The sequence below is a fragment of the Aegilops tauschii genome, chromosome 2, assembly GCF_002575655.3.
Source record: "Aegilops tauschii subsp. strangulata cultivar AL8/78 chromosome 2, Aet v6.0, whole genome shotgun sequence".
Lineage (NCBI taxonomy): Eukaryota > Viridiplantae > Streptophyta > Magnoliopsida > Poales > Poaceae > Aegilops > Aegilops tauschii.
In genome coordinates, this window is record NC_053036.3 from 648,482,405 (window position 1) to 648,502,530 (window position 20,126).

A 20,126-nucleotide genomic window follows, 5' to 3' on the forward strand; every position below is an offset into this window, starting at 1 on the left:
CATTGGTGCTCTGTCTGTCATCACCAGTGCCCTTTAGCCTAAGCAACAGTTCATCCGGACAGCAACACCGCCATTTATTGTACTGTATATGCACATCAATTCAAAGAGGAAAGTGGAGCTTTCTTCAACAAAATTTTCTAGTACTCATTCCAATCATCTCTCTTCAGAAAGTTTCCCTTTTCCTAGCGTATGTACATGCATGTAGATGTACATCAGACAGCAAAGCAGATACAGTGCACTTTACACTTGTGGTGTGGATCCATGAGGCTGCTGCCTCAGACAGAGAGAGGTTAAGAGAGGTCAGATCAGAGCATGCAGGTCCCCCTCAGCTTGATTCCAAGCAGTGCAAGGTACTATACTACTACTAGTGTATGTGTATGTGATTGATTAGTAGTAGGATAACTTGGCCAGCCGCGCACCCAACGCACCTGCTCCCTCCCCGCTCATCTTCATCATCAGCTGCAGCAACCCCCACGTCCACACACCCCCACCCCCACGCACTCCTCCTGTTTATCTCCTCCTCCTCATCTCCTTCTTCCTCTGTTCTCCTCTGCTCCAGACAGATAGCAACACCACAGGGAAGGGAAGAAGGAGCTCGATCGAGCGAGAGAGATCGGAAGTCAACTGGTCGAGAGAGAGATCAGGCATGGAGAAGTACGAGCCGGTCCGGGAGATCGGGTCGGGCAACTTCGGGGTGGCCAAGCTGATGCGCAACCGGGAGACGCGGGAGCTCGTCGCCATGAAGTTCATCGAGCGAGGATACAGGGTACGTACTCCATCGATTTAGCTGTCTATGCATCTTGCTTCGATTCATGGCCTTGGGCTGACCTTGCGTGGATTGGTCTGCAAAAAAACAAAAAAGATCGACGAGAACGTGTTCCGGGAGATCGTGAACCACCGGTCGCTGCGGCACCCCAACATCATCCGCTTCAAGGAGGTGGTGCTCACGCCCACGCACCTGGGCATCGTCATGGAGTACGCCGCCGGCGGCGAGCTCTTCGAGCGCATCTGCGACGCCGGCCGCTTCCACGAGGACGAGGCGCGCTACTTCTTCCAGCAGCTCGTCTGCGGCGTCAGCTTCTGCCACGCCATGCAGATCTGCCACCGCGACCTCAAGCTGGAGAACACCCTCCTCGACGGCAGCCCCGCGCCGCGACTCAAGATCTGCGACTTCGGATACTCAAAGGTTCCCTCCTGATTCTTCTTCTTCTGCTCGGTTTCTTCTGATCAATCATGGTGGATGGTGGTTCTAACCAAGAACATGGGTGGGCAGTCGTCTGTTCTGCACTCGCGGCCCAAGTCGACGGTGGGCACGCCGGCGTACATCGCGCCGGAGGTGCTGTCGCGCCGCGAGTACGACGGGAAGCACGCGGACGTGTGGTCGTGCGGGGTGACGCTCTACGTCATGCTGGTGGGCGGCTACCCGTTCGAGGACACCAAGGACCCCAAGAACTTCCGCAAGACCATCGCGCGGATCATGTCGGTGCAGTACAAGATCCCCGAGTACGTGCACGTCTCGCAGACCTGCCGCCACCTGCTCTCCCGCATCTTCGTCGCCGACCCGCGCAAGCGCATCACCATGGCCGAGATCAAGGCGCACCCCTGGTTCCTCAAGAACCTGCCGCGGGAGCTCAAGGAGGAGGCGCAGCAGGCCTACTACAACCGCCGGCACGTCGACGTCGCGCCCTCCTCCAACGGCAGCGCCGGTGCGAGCGCGGCGGCCTCCTCCAATGGCGGGGGAGCGGCGGTGCCCGCGCCCGCGCCGGCCTACTCGGCGCAGAGCGTGGAGGAGATCATGAAGATCGTGCAGGAGGCGCAGACGGTGCCCAAGCCCGACAAGCCGGTGTCCGGGTACGGCTGGGGCACGGGCGACGGCGAGGCGTCCGACGAGGACGACGGCAACCAGGAGGGGGAGGAGGAGGAGTACGGCGAGGACGAGTATGACCGGACGGTGCGGGAGGTCCACGCCAGCGGCGACTTCGGCATGGGCAAGCTCCAAATCTGACGTCAATTTCGTCTCACCACATGGCGCCGGCCATTGCTCCTCATGTCGTTTCTGGCCCACTCTGGTTAATTATCTGTTATAAGATTGAATTTTTCTTTTTGCCAATTGTAACAAATTAGCTAATTAACATTAAGTTTTTTGTTCCAATCTCTTATGTCCGGGCAATGTGGAATGGGTGCTTGCTTGCAGTTCCTCTCAGTGAATCTCAGCACTGGATACGGTAGTCCAAATTTTGTGAAAAACTACACTACATATAGTATAGTTTGTTCTCAACGTCATCATAATTTGAACAAATAGTGTTAAAGATGTTAGATATTTAGCATCAAGTACATAGTAAATTTTATTTTGTAATATTGGAGAACAAACAAATTGGAGGCGAATGTCATATTGGTCTGACCCAATATATAAACAGTACTAGAACTTGTAAGACATATCTGACCATTGAAACACCAGTATAGCAGTATGCCAACAATTCAATGACAAGTTCCAGGTAGGGGAGCGGCGATAGCGGCTCCTTCTGGCGGCGGTAGTGGTCGTTCGGTGGTCCCGAAATCTCGATGTAATTTTTATTATGTTTGAAATGTTTTGTACTTCCGATGAACTTTGTAATAGATCTGATGCTTTTCTAAAAAAATGTTTCTTAGGCCATCTCCAATGTGGGTGCTATGAAAAACATTCCCGGTATTCCTGCTTTTTTTTTTGAGAAATCCCCGGTACTCCTGCTAGCATGGGTTTTACTTCCAATCCAAATCTGGCACCTGACGCTTAACTTTGTGCCATGAGCCCATGACCTGAGCCATGGGCTAGTAATAGTAGTAGTGGGTCCAGTGATTGGGCCAGTGAGCATAATTTGTGTCGGGGTTGGCCCATGTACGGAACCTATATGTGCCCTGCCTGTTGCCTGATAACGGCGTCGACGTTGAACTATGTGTGGTTGAAACCACTTTCCCCTTCCTTTTGCTTCTTCCTCCCAGAAGACTTCTCTGATTGTATCCCTGTTGTACCCAAATTATGATCTGAATTCCCTGTATGTGACGCCAGCAGCAAGGATCGTAACACTTTTCCCCTAGCGCTCAAGTGATTTATTAGTCTATTTTGATTATCTAAGCGTAGTAGTAGCATTTTGCATTGAAGGCTGCAATACTAGTATAGGTGCTTATATTGTTCCCCTTCACTAAGGGTCTAGATAAACAATCTTCTATTGGACATGGCATTATAACACCACATATAACACGTTTGATGGTTAATTAGTTCATAAGATTTATTTAGTTTTAATAATGTCAATCAAACAAGTTTCTTTTGTGATAACTCACAAAAAGTTAACTTAGCATATGGTTTCTCTATTTCTTAGCTCACTGAGAATTAATTATTTCTAAATTGATACGAAAAAGCTTCCAGTCTAGTTATTGATATTCGTAACTACAGAAGGTTCAGAAGACCGCCATCGGCTGGCTGCTAATGTAACAAATTATAATTATTTAGAACTTAGCCATGAATAAATAACAAGTTCCTTACAACTATATTATACTTTAGATTTGTGTATTTGATTAGGCCAAGTCATGCGCTATTAAACCGTATCAAGATATTTTGCTCGACATATGCCTTAGAGACCTCTGCAAAGGCATTTGCTGATACTAAGTATACACCTAAACATGCACAAATATATACACGATAACTCATTCGATTAGCCATCTAAAAAACTCATTAATTAAAACAAATTAATCAGGTGGATGTCCTGTTTAGTCTTTCTTTATGTCGTCACATTTAACTTTTTCGTTTAAAGACTTCTTTAAAATTATAATGTCTCCAAAAACTAAATATAAATTTTGTCACAAAATATTACTCAAATTTAGCACATCCAAAATGTACGTTTAATGGTAAAAATTATAATTACATAGCAAAAACACCATCAATTATATTTTCAACAATGGTGTGGACAATTATGCTAACTAAGTTATGTAATTATACAATATAATATTTTAATTTGATAAAAATAAATATAAATTTAAGTATATCAACGCGGGTTGCATTAACCTTGATATTACACTTTTTTTGTTCCTACCAATGTCTGGTGTTGGAAAATTCAACCACGTGGAGTTAAACGAATATTCTTTCGGTTTCTAAATGATAAAAAAACAGAACCTGGTGATTTGAATTTTGAATTAGTTTTGTAAAATAGAGTTGTTTATACAATAGTCAGCAACACCGAAGAAAGTTAAATACATGTTGGATCAAGACGTTTGTCTATAATCATGTTCAATGGGGCAGGAGGTCAACAAATAAATTCTAAAATTAATTTTTTACATGTTTGTGAATGATTTTATGACAATCATGTGTGGCTTTTATGAAAATCTTATTTATAAACATATTTGATTGGAGTAGTTTAAGATTTTTTGTCAATTGTAACGAGTTAGTCAAGTGAGTCTGTTGTTTTGTTTTTTTCTTAACTGAGTGATAAATAACTATTTCTAAATCAATATTAAAAGTATTTCAATCTAATAATCAAGATTTGGGTAAATAGAAATGGTTGATAAGATCCACATCATATGACTATCAATGTCGGACTAAGTATAGCTATTTGAAAATCGACCATAAAACAATACGAATGACCCAATAGCAAGCTCCTCATAAGCACATTATACTCCAGATTTTTCTGCTACATTATACCAAATTACGCATTATATGATATTCCTTAGACTTGCGCTTTAGAGATCTGTACTAGGACATTCGAGGGTACTACATGACCAAACACACAAATATATATACGATATAATTAATGCAAGTGCAAAAAAATAATTTAATCTCACAAAGGTCTCTGAATTGCTCTTTTTATTGTTCTTAAATTTAGTTCTTTTGATTTAAATATTGTATTTAGTGATAATGTCTCAAAAGATAAAAACTAAAATATAACCTTTATTACAAAATATAACTTTGTATGGTTCATTGCGCTAACCAATTAATAAACATAAACTCAAAATCCATGCAAGTGTCACCAACTAATGTCGCAGAGGAGTGCAATTCTCTCTATTATTGTCACATTTAACTATTTGATTTAAATATTGTATTTAAAAGACAATGTATTCAGAAGTATAAACTAAATATAACTTCTGTTACAAAATAGGCACAACCAAATTGCATTATTCGATGATACGCATTGGACTACAAACTAAATATTACAAATATGAGTAACTTCCAGATTTTTACCTCATAATTTTAAATATTTTGCACTAACTACCCTATTAATGAGTTTTCATCCAGATTACCCTACGTAGAGAAAATTTAGCTAGTTTTTAGCCCGTTTCAAGTTTTTTAGGTTGCGAATAGTTGTTCTAGAAGTTCTTTTGCTGAGAAAAAAAAACACCATGGAACTATGTCCAGTTATGATGCAACACCTCGAAGCAAATCTAGTGAAGAAGATTTGCTTCTAGAGACTGTGAGATAATAGCCACAGTGATCAACATCTACGTGAAACTTAGTGAGTAGATTGTCATAGTTGCTCTGCTGAAGTAGTGATGTCTATTTTCATTCTCATTTTTCCCTTCACTATATTTGATACCACTAACCAACAAGAATGCATTGGACTGTCTATTGGCAAATCTTGAAGCCTAACACTTTTTAATGATGTAGATGCCACCTCCCATGTTGTTTATTTTTTAGCTTGATGTTATACCTTTCAGGCCATTACTATGTGTTGTGATGATGAGTGATGTGTCAACCATAGCAAGTTAGCTAAGTGAAGTTATCTGTTTGAACCTCTTTTTACTAGCAATATGGAATGTATGTCTTTACTAGCTTGGTCTATGCTCCATTCTAGACCTTTTATATAATAACCATAGGCTTTATTGGCCAATGTTCATTGGGATGCATGTTATATCCAGTGGCATAATCAGAACATGGTATACGAAATCTCATGTTCATCGCTTTCGCCAAATGACACGGTGGGCAGGCAGCCCCTTTAGCGCTCTCGTGTGCTCGGGACGAATAACCTCGCAGGTTACGGTTTTGTTTTTCTTACAGCGCTGGCTAGTTTTTTTTTGTTTTGTCCAATTTTATATTGAGAAAATTATAACATTTATTACAACATAAAATTTGGAAAAAACGAATTTAACAAAGCAAAAAAAAGTTATATAATTTAGTAATAACAAAAAATAGTAAAAAAATTAAAATTCCAATATTCGTAAATTTGAAAAATGACCAGAACGTTAGAAAAAATTTCATGAATTGAAAAAATGCTCATTAAGTGAAAAAATGTCCCAATTTTCACAAAAAGATCATACTATTGAGTTTTAAATAACTAAATATAGAAAAAAACTAAAAAATGGAAAATTGGGAAAAATAAAAACAAAAAATGAGGAAAGGGTAATATTATAAAAATGAAAGTGTAAATAAAATAGAAAATATGGAAAATATGCTAGTTGGCCTGCTTAGTTACCCAAAGGGGCCGAACCTGGCTAGTTGGGCTGGCTTATACCGTGGGAGGGTCCATGAATGTTTTCGAATTTCTTTTCCAGTATTTCATTGTGTCCGCAAACAGTTATATCTCGCCCGTTGTGAGACAGAGTTTGTCTCGCCTTCAGCAATCCCGTGAACGGGCCGGCCAATTAACGAAGACGGAGAAAACCAATTTTTTTCGATTGTTTGTAACAAGTTTTAAAAAAAATTGAGAACAAGTTTTAAAAATTGCGCTAACATTTTTTTATACACTGTTGACATTTTTTAAATTTTGTCTTCTAAACTTTTTGAAGTAAATTTAATTTTTGAAATATATGTATTTACATACTTTTGAAAAATATGAACAATGGAAACGAGACCAAAATTTTTAATGAATGGAAGAAACGGAGGAGAGAAACAAAGGTGAGCCTTTTTGGGCCGACCCATTATTACCTATGAGTGGGCGCGCTTCTGATGGGGCCAGGTTAGGTCTTGGTGTCCGATATTTTTTGTGTTTTTTTATCATTTATGCCACTAGTTTTGTCTCACGATTCATTTTTGCCACTTGTAATTTCAACTGCTCAAAAATTTCATCTCTTAGGCGCAAGCTCAAAGTTGCCACTAGACACCATTACTGCCAGCTCATAGCCCATTTACCATGTTATAATGACCATAATACCAATGGACCAACATGTCAGCTCTCCCTCTATCTCACTTAGATAAAGTGTGGGTCCCACTTGATCCCCAACAGCGTTCTTATTTTCCTCTAAAATTATTCAGTTGTTTACTCCTAACTAGTTGGGGCCACACTTCCAATTGTGAGATAGAGAGAACTGAAGTTTGGGGGCTAGGGGTATTTTGTTCATATAACATAGTCAACGGGTTTAACCAGACAGGAATGGTGTCTAATGGCATTTTTAGCAAACATGTAACATGGTATTTTCTATGTATCTAATGATATTTTTGTGTAAGGATCTCATGGAACGATGACAGTTTTTAGCAGGAGTAACTTTTGATGGCAAAACTGAGTAGTGGGACACAACTAGTGGCATAAATCATAAAACCCATTTTAACATCGAAGGACATGTATATTCTCGGGCCCATTAGTACATCTGAGAACAAGGAACTAAGACCCAGAGGGAATTCCATGGTCACGTATTTCACTTTGAAAATGCTACTGCATTTATTAGCTCTGAGCATCACAATGATGGAGATGTTGAGGGTTATCCTTCTTTTCTATAAAAATGTCACCATTTTCTTGAAGCACTTCAAATATTTGTAATGTATAGTGCGTATTAAAAATTGAATTCATGAAGGTCTATGTCCGTAGCTATAGGTTTCATGGTGTTATCCTCCTTCGGTTGTTGTGGGGGATACTCCACCATTCTACTAAAAAAATGGGCGGGCACAGCAACACACGTCACCCACTTTCTAGTTAGTAAAATAAGTGACTTTACCACCAATGATCGCAGCTATCCACGATTGTGACAAGCAAGCCACTTGACCGCCATAATTGAAAGGTCATTGCCCATTTACGACACAGACACCCAATATATATAGTGGCCATATGTAAGCATATGCAATGCGGCTAAGCACTTCTGACAACGAGAGAACCCAAACCTTCCTACGACATCCTTCTTCAAGATGAAGTCGTCATCAAAGAACCAGACGCCATGGTAGAGACGATCAAAGATATCTTTTGCATTCTAAAGCGCCGGCAAAATTGTCAACGAATAGGGTATCAGGGGCAAAGTAGTCGTCCATCAATGTCAAAATGGTTATGTGCGCTATTGCGATTGAGCACTCGGTGATCCTGGATTGATCCCTTGAAATTAAGAACAAGCTCTTCCGCATGCTCCGCATCTCCAAGGACCGCATGCATCATCGTTGTCTCATCCATGTACTCCTCATCAACGACTCAACATAGAGCTCATATATGTACTCCATATCCGAATCTATTGCTTCAAAGAAGAAGGGAAAAAAAATACTATATCCATAAAATTAACGAATTAGAAAAAGGCTCAATAAGTGGAAATATGTTCCCAAATTTCAAAAATGTCCATAAATTAAAAAATGTTCATCAAATTTGGAAATTTCAAGAATTCTCATGAAATAATAAGTAAACCCAGAAAAAGAAAAAGAAAACAGGAGGAATGGGAAAATAGAAATATAAACTGAAAAAATCAGCAGAAAATACTAGTTGGACTACTCGGGTACCCAAAGAGCCTGAACCTAGTAAGTTTGGCTAGCTTACATCCTGGGAAGGTGCATGATTGTTATTCCTTTTCCCACTATTCCACTGTGTGCCGCCGCGGCTATACCCTGCCGGTTGCAAGACGAAGTTATGTCTCGCCTTCAGTGATCCCGTGAATGGGATGGTCCATTAACAAGGATAGCAAAGCATCAATCATTAACTAAGTGGGCAATTTTCAGAAGATTCCTTCAAGGCCCATTTTTTCCCAGCTGGCTTTCCTAGTTTTAAGGTATCTTTCCTTTTTTTGTCTTTCTTTCAGTGATTTTCTTTGGTTTTCTCAGTTTCTTCTTTTTGATTTTTCCTTTTTCTTCTTAGTATCTTTGTTTTCTCTTTGCTTTTCTATCTTGGGTTTAATGGTTTTAATTTTGGTTTTAGTTTTCCAACTTTATTCACATGTTTTCTCCTTTTTTTGTTTTTTAAACACATGTCTACTTTTATACACATTATTGATATTTGCATACACTTTTTTATACATATCTAACATTTTACAAATACATGAATAATTTCTTTCTAACATATTATTTGAAACCTACTTTTTTCTCACACACTGTACTTTTCTTATACATATGAAACATTTTTATACATGTTTAACATTTTTCAAATAGCTGGTTAACGTTTTTTTCAAATATATGTTTTGATGTTAATTACTTTTCAAACATATTGTACATTTTGTATACATATTAAACCTTTTTATACACATTTACCAATTTTCAAATTCATAATTCATGTTTTTTGTCAAACCGACGTTTTTGAACATATTATGAATATGTGTTAAACACTTTTCAAATACATATTGGAACAATTTCTCTGAATAATACAAAAATATTTAACTAAATGGAAAATATCTTTATATTTTATAGAAAAATATTAATTTCATTAACAATTTTTTGAAATGCATGAATTATTTTTAAAATTTAACATTACTTCTTTTAATAGTACAATTTTTTTCTTTTTTTATTACATTGTATAATCTTTTTCAGAAATGTCACATAAATGTTTCTAAATGAGGAAGTAATTTTAAATTGCCACAAACATGTTTTTGATTTTTAGCACTATTTTATTTTAAATTATGCTAACATTTTCTATATTGCGTTTAAGAATTTCCAAATCTGAGGTTTTCTTCTTTTTAAGTAAATGAATGTTCTAAATATATGTATTTAGAATATTTAAAAAATTACGAATAGCAGAAAAAATAAAAATAAAACTTGTTCAAGAACTACTTGGGCTAGCCCATTACTAGCCAATTACTAGCGATGGGACGGCGAGCAGGCAGCGCGTAGGATCGAACCTCTGACCCCATGCTAGCGACCTCTAACGTCACAAGTGCAGCGCCAGACTTGAAATAGAAAGCACAGCGACAAAATCCTTTTTAAGAAAACCTTCAACATGTTTATTTTCCAAATACAGTGAACTTTTTTGTAAAAAATACGGAACAAAATTTAAATACTAAAATAGACATTTATAGTACACATTGAAAAATTTGTTAGTATATGATGAACAAAATTTAAATACACAATGAATATTTTCTAATATACGTTAAACAATTTAAGAATATACGATGAACATTTTTGTAATACACGATGAACATTTTTATAGTGCAAGCTGAACTATTTCATAATATACGATGAACATTTTGTTAATACGATGAGTATCTTTGTAACATACGGTAAACTTTTTATATAATATGCAATAATGAGAAAAAGAACAGAAACAGAAAATAAAAAAGGGAACATAAAAGAAAAAATGAAAGGAAATAAGAAACCAAAACAGAAAAATAAAATAGCCCAGAACAAAACAACTGAAAACCGGCCAATACAGTGAAAAAACTGCAAGAAACAAGAAAAGCAGCGAACCAAATCCGTACGTGGGCTGGCCTTTTGACAGGATGGTCGGCACATAGTGACCGCACACTGGGGATTCTATTCGGCATGAAGGTCGGCCATAGCGACCGCGCGCAGGGACCTCCTGTACTTTTTCAAATATTAGCAGCCTGACGTTTTAAGAAACGAGCGAACATGGACAAAACTTAAAAAAGAAAACAAAAAAAACTGTACGTGAACTGGAGGGGTCGAACACACGACCTCCATCGAGTCAACCGTGTCACTAGCTACTGTAGTTTCTGCGATTTGTTCTCTATAAATAACAACCCAGTTTAAATAATTATAAGCCACCGGTTTTTCTGAATATTGGAACTTGATTTTAAGAAAATCATCTTTTTGAATTTTTGAACATTTTCTGAAAAGTATAAAACAAAATTCAAAATTCATTTTTTGACATTTCTGAACCAAAATCGAAAACAGGAACATTTTTCAGAAAAATGAATAAAAGCTTCAAAAATAAAAAATAGAGTAAACAGGAACATTTTTTAAAAACAGGAACATTTTTCAAAATCCAAAAAATAAATAAATTGAAAACACGAACAACTTTTGCACGCGAACAAATTTTGAATTTCCCAAACATTCCTTACGGATGTTAGGTTTTTGAATCACCGATTCCATCGATCGAGAAAATAAGCAGCAAGCATGAGTAGACTTGAAAACATGAAGGTTTTGGAATTTGTGAACAATTTCAAAGCACAACATTTTTTGAATCTTGAGAACAAATTTTGAAACGGAGAACAAATTTTGAAGCGCGAACAAATTTTTAAAGCACGAACATTTTTTGAATTTTTAGAACAAATTATGAAATGGAGAACAATTTCAAAAAATCCCGAACAAATTTGGAAGCGGGGATTTTCTGGAATACGTTAACAAAAAAAATGAAATCTGATACATTTTCTATATTTCGAAAGTTTTGAAGTTTTTCGTGTAATAAGAACAATTCTTGAATTTTGAGAACATTTTCTCAAAAACTGAACATTTTTTTAAAGCATGAACCTTTTGAAATTTGTGAACAATTGTTTAAAGTTCAATATATTTTTTTAACCTTGAGAATTTTTTTCGAAACGGAGAACAAACTTCAAAGCTCGAACAAATTTTTAAAGCATGAACATTTCTTGAATCTTGAGAACAAATTTTGAAATGGAGAACAATTTTTAAAAAATCCTAACAAATTTGGAAGTGTGTATTTTTTTATACGTGAACAAAGATTTAAAATCCGGTACATTTTCTTAATTTCGAAAGTTTTGAACTTTTTCGTGTAACGAGAACCTATTTTGAATTGAGAACATTTGTTCAAAAGATGAATTTTTTTTGGAAACATGAATAAAACTTGAATATTTTGAAAAAAGTCTGAAAATAAGAGAAGAAATAAAAAGAAAGAAAATACCAACGAAAGAAAATTTGTTGAAAAGAGAAATTAACTTGAAAAGGAAAACTTAAAGAAGAAACAGAAAACAAAATAGAGGAAAAAGGAAAAAGGAAAAAAGATACGGAAACAGAAAAACGAAAAAAGAAAAAAAACGACAAAAAACGAAAAAACCGGTTCACGGAATCTCCTAGAAGGTTCCCAAAACCGGTGGTAACAGCAACTGGGCGGCCCTGTGCGAGGGGGCGACTACTTGGCGCATTAAGCGGCGAATAGGGAATTCCCCGCTCGCATACCCCCCGGCACCCCCCGCTGGGTACATGTGGGCCGGACCAGCGAGCTCATATCTGGTTTTCAAAATGTTGTAGAACCTTTCCAAACCGGGCTTTTTGCTCTATTTTTTTCTCGTTTTATTTTTATTTTTCCTATATCTTTTAAATTTACTTATTTTCCTTTTTCTTTCCATTTTTTCATTTCTTTTTAGTTTTTTTTCAAGTTTCAGGAACATTTCCTGAAATTCGGTATTTGTTTTCCAAATTGGTGAACATTTTTTGAAATTACAACATTTTCTGAAATCGTGGTAGACATTTTTATTTCAAAATATTTTCATTGAATTATTATTTTTCCATCGAATTCAAGAATTGCCATAATTTTTTCAAAAATGTTAATGAATTTTCTAGAATGCTCATGATTTGAAAAAAACGGAAAATTGAAAAATGTTCATTTAATTGGAAAAAGGTTCTAAATTCAAAATTTGTTCATAATATTCAGAAAACTTCATTGACCTTTTTCATAAAATAAAAAATGTTCATTTAAATTGAAAAGGTGTTCCCAAAATTCAAAAAATGTTCATCAAAACCAAAAAATGCTCGTTACTTGAATTCGTGAACATTATTTTGCATTAGTGAACTTTTTTTAATTCTAAAGTTCTTTTTGAATCCCGATGTTTTTTAAAGAAGCAAAAAAAAACCCGAAAAACACGGGAGCTGTGTCCCGCACCTAGGTCGGCCTATGTTCGTGCATGGGGGGGGGGCAGGTGGTGCACGCTACACCTTTCCCTAGCACCCAGCGCGCTGAATAGGAGCTCCCGTCTCGCACGCCCCGTCATGGTGTCCCGTCATTTCTTTTAACAGTACCTATGGACCGAGGCCCATTCTTGATCTCATTGGTACATCGAGAACCAAGAACAGGACGGCGAGGCAGTTCCATAGTCAGGCATTTTACTTTGAAAATGCTACTAGTAGTTGGTGCTAGCACACGGATAACTGCCACAATATAGCTATAAGCATGAGTTGCACGCCATTTTAGACAAGTACGCAACTCCGAAGTTGTTCGAGTGTGACAAGTTCATAGATTTCCTGCATTTCTTCAACTCTGAAGTTAGACTTATGGTATATAAGAGTTCGGACTCATTACACATCCATGAAACTACATGGCATTACTGGCCATTTCCAGCTTCGACATTTCTATTAAGATACTTCTGTACAACTTGTGCGTTCACAACTAAAAACACCCACCATGCATGATTGTCCTCTTTTTCATTGGCTTCTCAAATATTACCTTGACCATCTGATTTCTTGTAACAAAAGAAACAACGAATGGATATTCTACGAGAAAAAACTCAAGTAAAACTAATAAACGGCATATCAACCTATAAACAAAAATAATATAATAGATCAGTCAAATCAAAATACTTCACACAACCATAACTTCCAATTTACATTATATACGAAAATAGTTGCTTGGATAGCATAACATTAATTTGAATAGTTCGACATGAGAGGTAAATAGTAGCTATTTGATGCAGATATACTAGGACACTTCAACAAGGGGGATGAAAAAAAAAATCAAAGTCCCAACCCCCTGAGCGCTAGTTCCAAATCGTCGGAACCTTCAAAGCTCTCGTCCCCGCACAATGATGTGCTCCTTTAATCAATATGTGACTTTTTCGAAACAAGCAGAGACCAAGCAACAGTAACCTCCACTTCCACCTTAGGGTCAAAGTCACCAAGGAAACATGTCTTATGACTTATATTTCAAGCTTTTGGTATGAAGCAAACCTCACCTTGTGCGGTGATGTTACCCGATTGTGAGTAGGCTTGTATGACAACTTTCAAGCTTCCATTCAATCCTGCAGAAACTATAATCTTTGATAGACAAAGGTAACTGTATGAACCCTTATTGCTGAATGTAAGCAACTGTTGATGGACTTTGCAAACATCTCCTTTATGCATTGATTCAAGGAGGCTAATCAAGTTGTTGATGAGATAGCTAGGCACTCTTTTAGCTCTAGAAACTCTAGTACTTGGGATACTGAGATACCTGACTTTATTTCTCACCTTCTTGTATGACAATCCTATATGGAATAAAGTATATTTGCTCTTAAAGAAAAAGAGAAGACATATCAACCTATATACACACAAAAAACCGGCAGATGACTAATCAAATCAAAACACTTCACAACCATAACGTCCAACTTATAGTACATACAAAAATAAGTTCTTGGGTAACATGACATAAATTTGAATAGTTCGACATGACACATACATAGTAGCTATTTAATGCAGAAATATTGGGACACTTCAACAAATCAAATGGATAAACATTGAGAAAAGAGATGGTTTGCCACACCTCACTTTTTAGCCATCATCTTCAGAACATTCAAATCCCAACCTACTGAGTGCTAGTTTCGAATCGTCAAAGTCCATCTCTATATCATGACACGTGACTTTTTTGAAACAACCAGAGACCAAGCGACAATAACCTCCACTTCCACCTTAGGGTCAAGGTCACCCATGAAACATGCCTTCTGACTTATATGGCAAGCTTTGGGCATGAAGCAAACCTCACCTTGTGTGGCGATGTCACCCAGTTCTGAGTAGGCTTGTATGACAACTTTCAGGCTTCCTTTTAGTTCTACAGAAACTACATTTCTCGATAGATGAAGATAACCGTATGAGCCCTTAGGCATTGTCTTACCACGAGAAGCAAGCAACACAACTTCCATGTGTGAGGCATCAGTAGTATAAGTGACTTTACCACCAATGATCTCAGTTGTCCGTGACAGCGAGAGGCATGCCACTTGACCGCCATAATCGAAAGGCCACGGCCCATTTTTGACACGGAGAACGAATATAGTTGCCTGAACAGTTTCATCAATCTGTTCCATGCATAACTCCGTCGTGCAGAAGCAGTTGCTGAAGCAAACGGTGGATACATCAGGATAATGTCCTTCGGTGTAATGGTGCGTCCCACTGATCAATGCTCTATCTTGGGACAACTTTTCGCCGTTTACTCTTAGTTGGATTTCAAAGTCAACTGGACCAGTAAACAAAAAGGCACGAGACGGGCCAATCAACCGGAAGAAAGCATCCTACAAGCATCAACGAACATAACATGTTAGCAAAAGAAGAGAAGACTGATCAAAACAATGCTAGCATATTTTACCCAACTAGTGAAAGATCTCCAAAGCATAAAAAGAAGAAGAGCAAATTGTGTAAGATACTAGCTTACGTACGTCTTGACTGAGCATCTGGGAGCTCCACCTATCGCAGTGAGCTTGATGGTGAAGATCTACAGGGTGGCGCGGGCGATGGCGGCATCATGTGGGCTCCATCCGGGCGTCTAGTGGGTGAAGTGCTTGAGACTCACCGTCGCTGCAAACACCAACCAAATAGAGAAGTTTATGCATGGCTGGTCATAGCGGGAGTAACATAGCTAGTAACATAACGTTTTCAAGACAAATTTACTTATGTGTCACGTAGTTAATGAGGAGAGAGGTGCTTAGAGTAACACAATACGTTACTGTAACATAGCGTTTTCCGAGAAAACATGAGTCTATAAGATAGTAAATGAAGCCACATATGACACTAGTACTATATTACTTTGCACTATGAAGATAGTAATTTAGACTAGTGTCATATGCATAATACTAATATAAGTTACTCCCCACTATGACCAGCCTAGAAATCTAAAATGAATGTATCAAATAAGTGTAAGCATGCATGCATACGTTAATGTGTTTAGCTGCTAGGTGTTCAGTGGTCAATACTCACTCATGTCTTAGAAGAACCTTGAGGACGGGGCGTTGACCCGTTGGCTGGGCAGCTGGGGTAGCTGCCAGCCCATCCGAGAGTTCGAGTCTCGGCTCGGACGCACCGTGCTCGTGGAGTTTCTTTTATAAAAAAAAAGCCAACAAAAATTAGCCCTTGAGTTGGTTTTTTTTTTCTTTTTGTTTGTCTTCGAAGAACCCGTAGCCACACGCTCCCCACGCGGACTCCCAGACTCTACGGTAGAAGGCGAAGTCGTCCGCCTCAAAGCCCATCTCCTCCTCCTCCTCGGCGATCTGCTTGGCCGACTTTCCTCTGTCCATCTCCTTCCTCATGTGATCGTCGCCTTGGACCTGCTGCTGAGCCTCCAAGGTTGTCTTATCATCGTCATGCCGGGCCTCGGACGCGGAGGAGACTGCTGCTGCTGCCACGACGATGGCGGAGGTTCCATGGCAGTAGCGCGTTTCCCCTTCTTCCTGCCACGACGAGAGCGAGACTGCTGCTGCAGCGCCTTGGCTTGGCTTCCTCCTGTAGCGAGTTGACTCGGTCCAGCATGGCCTCCATGAGACCACGCTGCTCCTCGAGCTTTTGCTTCTCTTTCTTGAGCTGCCTGGTCGCCGCTCCGCATCTCGGCGCCACGAGAAAGATCAGTGGGTTCGACTGTCGGTGACTCGTCCTCCGTGTCGAATAGCATGGAAAATAATGACGCGGCTTCGTTGGTATCTGCCTCCAACTCCATGGCTGAATTATCTTTTTTCGCGGGCGGTGCTTATGTGTTCTGTGCTCAGGCTTTTTATTATATGAATATGACACGGCGACGGCCAGATTCGAAAACGACAACACGGAAATGAGTAAAAGTGTACAACGCGAATTCAAACTGTGGGTTGCCCAAATTAAGGCTAGCTAACTAAGTGTATGGTTTTGCTACCAAGCAGTCAGCTTGGTAAGCTACCAAAAAAATATTACAATCAATGAAAAAAAATAGCACTATATCGTTTTGTTATTTCTTAGCTCGTTGCGAAATAACTATTTTCTAAATTGATATGAAAAATCTTTAATCGACTTGTCGACATTCATGTAAGTAGAGAAGGTTGAGAGAACCACCATCGGGCGCTATGTCAAACAAAGTATACCTATTTCTAGCTCGACAGAAAAATGATTCAGTGACAAGCTCCTCGTAGACACACTACACTCTAGATTTCTCTACTTGATTATACCGAATCATGCACGATAAATTGCTATCACGATATTTTCTAGACCTATGTTTTAGAGACCTCTTTCAAGACATTTTAGGTAACTAAGTATACACCGAAATACACACATATATACACCATTATTTATGCAAGTGTCACAAATTAATCGCGCGGATGCCTCGCTTTGTCCTTTCAAATTCAACTATCAGATTTAAAGATCATTTTGAATTATATTGCCAAGCGAAATATAACTCTCTTTTTTTATAAAATACGGTTCAAATTTAGAGAATGTATTAAATGATAAACATTAGAATTCCGGAATAAAGAACATCATATTAAATATTATGCAACAATTTTGTGCAACCAGTTATGCTAAATAACAAAAGTATACCAGAGAATATTCTAGTTTGTATATAAAATAACAAAATGTATAGAAATTTAGTATAAATAATAATTAGATCATACTGGATATTACCTATTTTGTTGTCTTATATTATAATTAGTTAGGAAAATTATTGGAAAAATAGATATAAAATTGCATTTTGTAAATGAAGATAACATATATTGCCACCAATTCGATAATATTTTGAATTATGGTATTGTCCAACTATGATTGCCTGCCTTTTTTATTTTCAACACATAGTTTTTTTTTCTATTCTAACCATTGTTGAAATTTGATATATCGACATTAAGGCAATACAACTTTTGCAATGTTTATTTATTTATTTTGAGATTATGGAGTGGTGGTAAAACATTTATGAGTCCAATTGATATTTAATTAATTTTAGGCAAAAAATTGTACATTCAAGTAATTTGTTTTCCTATTTTTTTTAAACCCACCATATATTAATTAGTTTAAAACATTCATACAATCATTCATTACAAAATTTGCCACGCAGGGCGGAACAGTATTAAAATGAATATTATCAGACCTATTATCAAAACTGAACTTTGCAATCTCGTGAGCCACCATATTGGCCCTCCTGTTAATCTTGAATATCTTTATACCCACAATCAGCTTAGAGACATTCAACGCCTCCTTCTTTAGGTTCACTAGAGTTGACCTATCAACACACTCTTTTCCAAACACAGAAGCCGCGAAAGAACAGTCAGTTTCCATAATCATGGGTTGTCAAGAGTGGTACCAACATACAGGCCGAAGAGGGTCGCTTTTAGTTCGGCTTCCTCGACGCTATGGCAAGCTCCAATATAATCCCAAGAGGAGATGATAACTTGTCAATAATGGTCTCTGACGACCGCCCCATGCTCGCAGATTTGATGGCCTCCACAAAACTTGCGTCGACATTAATCTTGTAAAAACCCAAGGTGGGAGGCTTCCAGGAAATAACATTCCTCTCCATATTAGTGTTTACCTGGAGTTCTTCCACCACTTGCTTACATTTGTTGCATGCCGCCACCTACATGTTTGCCTAACAAGAAGAGAAAGAAGCCCAATAGTTTTGAACAAAGCTTACCGAGGCTGCGATGGATTCCTTTCCCTTACCAAAAATCTAATCCTTCCTCAAGTGCCAAGCTCTCCACAACATGAATATAGATTGCTCATGCATATGCGAACTTAATTGAGGTCCAACTTTGCCAGCTAGTCCATATTAAATTGTTAGCACTTCATTGCTCTGGATTAACGATAATGTGCATTGCTTATAGGTTCGATAATTATTCAGAGGAGTTCCCATGTACAAACATACAAAAAATTACGCAATGCATGTGTATATGTGCTTCCGGTGTCTAGAGAAAATAGTAATGCACATCGTGCTCCGTCAAATTCGCCCAATTACTTTTGTTATGCACTGTTGTCGGTTCTACAATTTTGCACGACATGATCATCCTTAACAGGAATTAGAGTCTTTCTAGTCTCTATTAGTTTGGTATCTATCTATCCAAATGTTCATTGGAAGCAATGGTTAGGTCGGTGAACCATTCTTGATTCCAAGGCAATAATATCAAGACGATGAATTGATCTTGTATTTTCCAAGGGAACAATAAAATTAGATGAGCAAACCTTTCATCAAGGCAACATGCTAGATCGGTGTAAAGAAATCAAATTTTCTGAGGCAACAATTTAGATTGGATGAACGAACCCTTAATCCTAGGGCTACTACTTGATCGGCAAACAAAAATTTGTTATGAGTCATCAAACAACAAGGAGGAAGAAACAATCTCTAGGTACAACATGCCTTACCATATCATAGGACATCGTCTAGCACACTCTTCGCCGGCGTGGCAACTGTATCCCAATATGCACACAGTGTATCCTCCTTTAATTAAGCAGTAAGCTATTTAATTGCGTACCAGTTAATTAGCCCGCATAGGACAGCATATTCATCCCTGCATTCCTTTAGCAGGACTCGTTCTCCGCATATTGATCCCAAGCCGACCTATGCGGGCCCGTATATTGGCCCCCGCTCTACTTGCCAGGTTTTGGGCAGGCCCATATAGGTGATGCGGAGTATTCTAAATAAATTAAAGTTAAGTTGATCTGAAGGTAACTAAATTAAGATGGTGAATATCATATACAGGCAAGGTCAGGCCAAGAGGTGGTGGCAAAAAATGAAACATCAAATCTTACATTTCTTTTTAAGTAGTAGAGATATTTTTTCCATAAATAAATTTTGGGATTTCGAAAACTGTTGAAAATTTTGAAAAACATTGGTAAGTTTGAAAATTATTCCCAGATTTCAAAAAAAGTTAACATATTTAAAAAAATCAAATGTTCACGGATTTAAAAATGTTCATGAATTTCTGAAATATTATCAGATTCAAAAACAAATTCAAAATTGAATTTTTTTTTTAACGGATATCATCAAATGTTCTGGAACTTTAAAAAATGTTTGCAAATTTCAGAAAAATGTTTTCGAATGACAGAAGATGTTCAAGAATTCAAAAAGTGTCCCCGTATTTCTAAAATGTTCATTATTTCAAAAACGTTT

At 38.0% G+C, this 20,126-nt stretch overlaps 1 protein-coding gene across 1 annotated transcript; it reads left to right on the forward strand.

Moving 5' to 3' along the window:
• The first annotated feature begins 306 nt into the window (after positions 1 to 306).
• Positions 307 to 2,152, forward strand: LOC109774611 (serine/threonine-protein kinase SAPK5). The gene is made up of 3 exons (XM_020333364.4): positions 307 to 766; positions 863 to 1,186; positions 1,274 to 2,152. Exons 1-3 carry the CDS (start codon positions 647 to 649, stop codon positions 2,003 to 2,005), a joined length of 1,176 nt encoding a protein of 391 aa, XP_020188953.1. The 5' UTR covers positions 307 to 646; the 3' UTR covers positions 2,006 to 2,152.
• The last annotated feature ends 17,974 nt before the right edge of the window (positions 2,153 to 20,126 follow it).